General features: G+C 51.0%; 1 protein-coding gene across 1 annotated transcript; it reads right to left on the minus strand.

Annotated features, from left to right (window-relative positions):
* Positions 1-697: 697 nt before the first annotated feature.
* On the minus strand, positions 698-3,108 carry CITED2 (Cbp/p300 interacting transactivator with Glu/Asp rich carboxy-terminal domain 2). Its single transcript, XM_025866101.2, has 2 exons — positions 2,859-3,108; positions 698-2,390 (listed from the first exon to the last, which is right to left on the minus strand). The coding sequence occupies exon 2, from the start codon at positions 2,380-2,382 to the stop codon at positions 1,567-1,569; it is 816 nt and encodes a 271-aa protein (XP_025721886.1). The 5' UTR covers positions 2,383-2,390; positions 2,859-3,108; the 3' UTR covers positions 698-1,566.
* Positions 3,109-6,325: the final 3,217 nt, after the last annotated feature.

The following is a 6,325-nucleotide window of genomic DNA, read 5'->3' on the forward strand; positions in this document are numbered from 1 at the left end:
ATTCTGGAAAACAGGGCATGCTTGAGAGGGAACATCTTGTGAAGACTGTAATTTGACCTTTGAATCAACCTCCCTGTGTAAATTTTAAATATTATGGAACAAAATAGAAAGCCTCAAGGTGGAATTCTGCCCCCTCTTCCTCTTAGGACTATAAACCAGTCAGAAGCTATTTCAGAGATTAAGCTAGAAAATGTGTGCCTCTCCTTAGGACTTTTGCTGAGAAATAAAATTCGTCACTAGAGAAAAAGGTAGATTTATGTTTAATGCCATCCTCATCAATCTCCCAGCGTATTATCCCGCTCGACCTTCATTTACGTAGTTGAATCAGGTATAACCAGAAACACTTGGTTTCCCCCCCTCCCACACTGAAAAAAATATTTACGGTATTTAATGGTACAAACCTAACTCTGGAGTACACTTGAAAATGATGGCAATTAAGAAAAAAAATGGTCTTTGACAACTTTGCAGCTTCTGATTAAACCACACCAAGAGGCATGTTACAATGGTAACAATGAAGCATTATGCCAATTATGTTAAATCCTGCTCTCCACTTAAGCTCATCATGACCTGTTTTAGTGTCCTGTAATTTATCCTTTGGAATGCTTACTCTCATCAATAAAGTGTTCAACTTAAAGAGGGGAAAAATAAAAGCCACGGAAAGGAACAACCCCCCCCCAAATGACTTCTAGAAAACAAGTATTTCTTAACTTTTTATTGACATTGGCAAATTAAAATAGAATAAATTAACAAGTATTTTTTCAAAAAAATGTTTTGTACAAAAATACTGTCAAAATTTCCTAAAAAGCTTTCAACACAGTAGTATCTTTTCATGTACTGAATATAACTATTAGCACAGTGTCAAAAATGTTGAAGACAGAAACAAAATAAAAATCTGTGAAATGTTTGCCACTGACGACATTCCACACCCTATTATTGTCTGTACATATGGGGGAGGGGGACAGCCAACTTGAAAGTGAACAGTATGACTTTTCCTGATCCAGAACGGTTTGGCCCACATCTGTTTAATCTTCCAGTTTAGCATATTAAAAAAAATTTTAGTCTGTACTCAAATGCATAGTTTAAAAAATAAAGCGAGATGGCAGAGTTTGTGCAGTAATATCTGCCCTTCAAAGTTCATGCAACCAACTAATGCAATTTTTCCTTTCACTCGTAAATCTGAATGCAGTTCAGTCATTTGAAACCATCCACAAAATCCACAAGATTAAGCAGTTTGCCAAGATTAATATCTAACAGTTGAGCACTGGAGAAAGTGAGGAAATAAGGAGTAAAAACAAACAACAAAAAAGACCAAGTTAGCTAGATATTTCAACTACATAAGGGAGGTGAATGTCAAGGCTACAAAAACGAAACAAAAACAGAAAAAAAAAGTGGCAGCAATTTTTTTTAAACCAATTTGTACAAGTTTATAGTTTACTTTGTTTCCAAGTTCTCAAACCTTTCAAGATCTGAAAAGTGAGATACTGTGTCTAAGGGAATGTTTTTTAATTCACACCGAAGTTGGGGGGGGGCAGGGTTTGATTTCTTTTCGCCGGGGTTTCGGTCAAGTCAACAGCTTACTCTGCTGGGCTGCTGTTTGCACACGAAGTCCGTCATAAAATCAAACTCGTTTTGCCCCAGCCAGAGTTCGGGCAGCTCCTTGATGCGGTCCAAACCCATTTCTATCACTAAGGACATAAGCACTTCCTCGTCGATGAAATCAGTGTCTATGACATTGGGCGGCAGCATTGCAGCAGGGACGTGGGCCACGGAGGCGGGCATGTTGCTGCCGCTGCCGCCGCCGCCGCCGCTGTTGCCGCTGCCCGCGCCGCCACCCGAGGTGCCGCCGGAGCCGCCGGGGGTGCTGCTGCCGCCCGAGCCGCCGGGGGTGCTGCTGCCGCCGCTGTGCTTGGGGTTGCAATCTCGGAAGTGCTGGTTTGTCCCGTTCATCTGGTGGCCTGCAGCAGGGTGCAAATCCGGCATGTAGTGGTTGTGGGGGTAGGGGTGATGGTTGAAATACTGGTTGTTGAGCTTCTGCAGCTGCATGCTGGCCGGCAGGGAGCCTCCCTGGCTGGCCACCGGGGGGCCCATGAACTGGGAGTTGTTAAACCTGGCTGCGGGGGCCAGCGCGCTCGGGGGGTGCCCGCCGTTCACAGTCCCCGGCCCCATCGCATGCCTGATGCCGCTCGTGGCATTCATGTTGCCCGCGCCGTAGTGTATGTGCTCGCCCATCAGGGCGTTGAAGGCGTGTTGGGGCTGCTGCTGCTGGTGGTGATGGGGGCTCGGGAACTGCCCCATGCCCATGCGATGGGCAGGGTGGTGGTGCAGCCCGTTGGTGCCGTCGGGGAAGCGCCCGTGGTTCATGGCCATCATATGGTCTGCCATTTCCAGTCCTGCAAGTGAAAAGGGCAGACGGTAAGACCCGCGCCACACGTGCAGCCCACCACGGCGCACCCCACTTTTTCTCGCCTCTACCCCACTAGGCTCCCCGGACGCACGTCGGCTGCGAAATCGCTCGCTCTCCCCGGGATCCTACTAGTAGCCTGTGCACCCGGGCTCGCCACCACGGCGGACCTGCCAACCCACAACAGAGCTGGGCGCTGAACAAACAGCCCCTTCCCCTGCGATCGTGCGGGCGGACCCGAGCCCACACCCCCCTCTGCTCCCCGAAGTCGCCTAATAAAGGAAGTGCCCCGTAGCCCTGCCGCGAACTTCAGGCATTAAATCAGCCCTCCTCATCCTGTTGTTGCACATCCTGTTGTTATTCCCCAGCTCCGCCTCACGCTCTTCCTCCGGGCAAACCCAGCCCTCGGAGGACTGGGCTGGCAGGCGCCCCAGCCAGCTTCGCCCGCCGCGCTTACCTTCCGTCTTTGCGATTTCTGCTCCGAAGACCGAGGGCGGGATCGTCGGGTCCAGGACCGGCTCAGCAGCACATAGAGGGGGCCTTCCTGGTGTGCAGGGCGCTCGCTGTCGCGATGTCGGCACGGAGGTCTTGCAGTGGCCGCTGGGGCAGAATCGGAGCCGTTCCCTTTTATTTCCCCTCTGCTGCCCTCACAGCTCGGTAAGACCGCCCGGCAGCTGCCAACAATGAGCTGTGTTTCTTAGGGCTTTGGCCACAGTTAATATAAGGGATTTCAGGAAGGGCGGAGCGAGCCTCCAGGGTGGGCGGCGGCAAAACGCGGACTCCGGAGCCCCGGGCACGCCGGACCGGGTAGGCGAGCCGCGTCCCCGCGGCCAGAGGCACGTGCGCAGAGGCTGCGGGCCCAGGCGCCGCCTCGCTGCCGCCGACTCTGGTTTCCGTGTGCCCCAGAAACGCGGGACCAGCCCTGCGGCCCCCGTAGCGGGGAGAAAATGCCCCCTGGACTCCTAGCTCCAAAGTAGCGCCTGCCCTGAGAGGAGCGAGGAAAATGCACCGCTCCCCTCTGGTCGGAATCGCCCCCACCAGCTCTCCCGCTCGGCTCACCTAGCGATCTGAGGTGCCTTCTAGGGGAAAAGGGGGTTCTCTCAGCGCCCCCTTCCTCCATAGTGCCCTTCTGCCCCCCCGGCTTTGCAACACTCCCCCCTCCCCGCCCCCCAGGCTGCGAAGAATGGCTGTTTCCCCGAATGCGGTTTTAAATCCCCGGACAAATAATGCCCCTAACCCCGAGCACACTTTCCTGGGCTGTGCCTTTGTGTTTTTACAGGGGCGCTGGGTAAACCTGATCTAGATGTTCTGCGTGTAGATGCATTCCCCCCACCCCCGCCACTCCTTTCAAGGACAGGAGCTGGGGGCGGGGATCGGCAGCGGCTGCAGGTGGACGGAGCGCGCTCGCGGGCCCGGCCGCCTCCGCTCCCGCGCTCGGGAGTCCGGTCCGCGCTTTCGGGCCCGCTCGCCGCTCCCGGGGTACGTGTGCTTCTGCTAAGTTTGCGTTTGCAGCTCTTGGTAGCTTTGGCATCCGAGCTGAGGCGTCTCTGCTCTGTAAACAAACTCAGCGATCCTCGTCCCCAGATCCACCTTTTTGCACATACACAGTTTCTTGCTTCTGCTGTTGCCCTTGATCCGGGAGGTGGGGGTGTGTGCAAACTTGCACAGCCTCCCTCCGGGCTCTGCCTGACGATTTGGGGTTGATTTAGAAGCGAACGGGTTTGTAATTAAGAAATTCGAGGGCTGAGTAAAGCTGCTGTTGCTGGAAAAGGAAAACAAATAGATAACATGGTAATCGCTTTGTAAATAAAGTCGTTCTGGAGGTGGGCACGTAGCTGCACGTCCCGTATGGCTCCGTGCGCACACACACTGCTGGGACTCTTCCTTTTCAGTGAGATTGTTCAGTGGGGCAATAGGCGGTAATAATAACCTTGCTTCCCAGGACGCGGCACAAGTAGCCTAGTCGTCCATTTGGCTCATTGACTTGCAAATAAAAACCCTTACACCGGTCTGGGCTACTACCCGGTCGGAGCTCTCTTGCTTTCTCACATGGGGAAGCCGAGTTGTTTTCCCAACACCATGACGAGACTGCTCCGAGCTTTTATATTGCTCTTTATGTGGTAAAAGCGAGTTTAGCGCTCCGAATGAGGACTTCTGTTCAGAGTTGTTTCTTCATAACTCGATAGCCATTGAAGACTTCCTGCTGCGAAGAGCTAGTCCCCCGCCCTCCACCCCTCCTTTTCTCCCTTCTTGCTCACAGGACTTTTTTTAGGCCCTATTTTTTGAGGACTGGAAATTCTGATACATACATTTCCCCTTTCAGGAATTTGCAAAATAGAGCGAATCCTGATTATGTTAATCTCTTACCCCTCTGTCTTCCTCTAGTTAGATATATGGATAGATATACTTAGTATACAAATATAATATATATAATATATATTTAAACATTGTTACTATCTTCCTCTCTTTCCTTTTCCAGTCTCTACAGCATTTATAACTGTGTGCGCAATAATTTCTTTTGTGTGTGTGCAATATTTTTTAAACCTCAAAAATATTTACTTTTTGGAATCTTGTGCACAGAACACATTGCATTGTTGGTTGCAATAATCCCCTACTCTGTGTCCACCCACCCCTTTTACCTGTAGGTCATGGGCTTGCAGCTACAGAATCAGAGGCTGGGAAGAAACCTGCAAGTGCCACTTCCTATCAAAAAATGGGCTCCAAAATACTGGTCAACCCCAGACTCAAAAATTGTCCAAGATTGTTTATTTCCCTTCCTTATACTGCAGTGTCTTGCGACACAAGGACCAGCTCTTCAATGTCTAATCTAAATTCCTCTTGGAACCATTAAGGAAAGGTGCAGCTTCATCCAGGTCCAGTGGTTTCACAGGCTATTGGGAAATCTCTTAAAAGGTCACCTCCCCATCCCCCACCCCTTAAAGGGAAAAAAATTTAGTTCTGGGACCAGCTGGTTAAAACACAGCATGCTTTGTGCATTTATTCATCTGTCCGGTGAATGTTCCCCAAGAGCCAGGCACTTTCCTAGGGCCTAGAGAAACAACCAATATAGGAACTCATGTTCAAAGAGAGAAGATGGACAAACAGGCCTAGCAGGGCGTAGGGCACACCGTAATAAATGCAACACCAGCATTCAACACAAGGATTGTATTCTGGAAATACACAGGAGGGACGCCGAACCTGGTCTTAGGGGTCTTCGGAAGGCCTCCCGGTGTAGCTGGTAACTAAACTGAGGTCTGAGGATGAGTGGAAGTTAGGCCACCAGAGGAGGGGCCAGAGATGAGAGAAACAAGGTGGGAGAGGTAAACTGAGGCTGGATCCTGTGGTCTTTGGTTCCCAAGCTGAGAAGCTCGGGTTGTATCCTGAAGACACCGAGAAGCAGGTGAACAAAGGAGATGATCACGTTTTCATTTTAGAGAGGTCAGGACAGGGCTGCGGAGAATGGATTGAGCGAGTAAGCCTGGGAACGGGGAGTCCAGTTCGGGGTGGTTCCAGTCACCTAGGGGGACGCAGGGCCCCACGTGACCAGGGCTTTACCCTCTGAACCGCGCAAGCCAGTGCTCTGTGTGTGACCTTCACAGCGATAGACGGCCATGTTATTTTCCTAGGGCGGCCGTGACGAAGTACTATAAACTGTGTTTATGCCACTCAGGCTTCAAGAGCAGGAAATCGTCGTCACGGTTCTGGAGGCTAGAAGTGCCACTTCCAAGTATAGGCGGGCCTGGTTCTGAGGGTTGTGAGGGAGAAGCTATTCCATGTCTCTCTGCTAGAGTTGGTCATTTGCTGGCCGTCATTGCCCCACCTCTGCCTTTATCTCTACATAGTGTTTTGCTCTGTGCCAATCTCTGTCTAAAATTTCCCCTTTCTATAAGGACAGCAGTCATGTTGGATTAGGCCCTCTCCTGA

This window comes from Callorhinus ursinus, unplaced genomic scaffold, assembly GCF_003265705.2.
Source record: "Callorhinus ursinus isolate GAN/ISIS: 27379988/994484 unplaced genomic scaffold, GSC_fseal_2.0 scaffold6, whole genome shotgun sequence".
In the NCBI taxonomy this organism is placed as follows: Eukaryota; Metazoa; Chordata; class Mammalia; order Carnivora; family Otariidae; genus Callorhinus; species Callorhinus ursinus.

Coding starts and splice junctions, on each gene's coding strand:
- CITED2 (XM_025866101.2), bottom strand. CDS start 2,382: ATGGCAGACCATATGATGGCCATGAACCACGGGCGCTTCCCCGACGGC.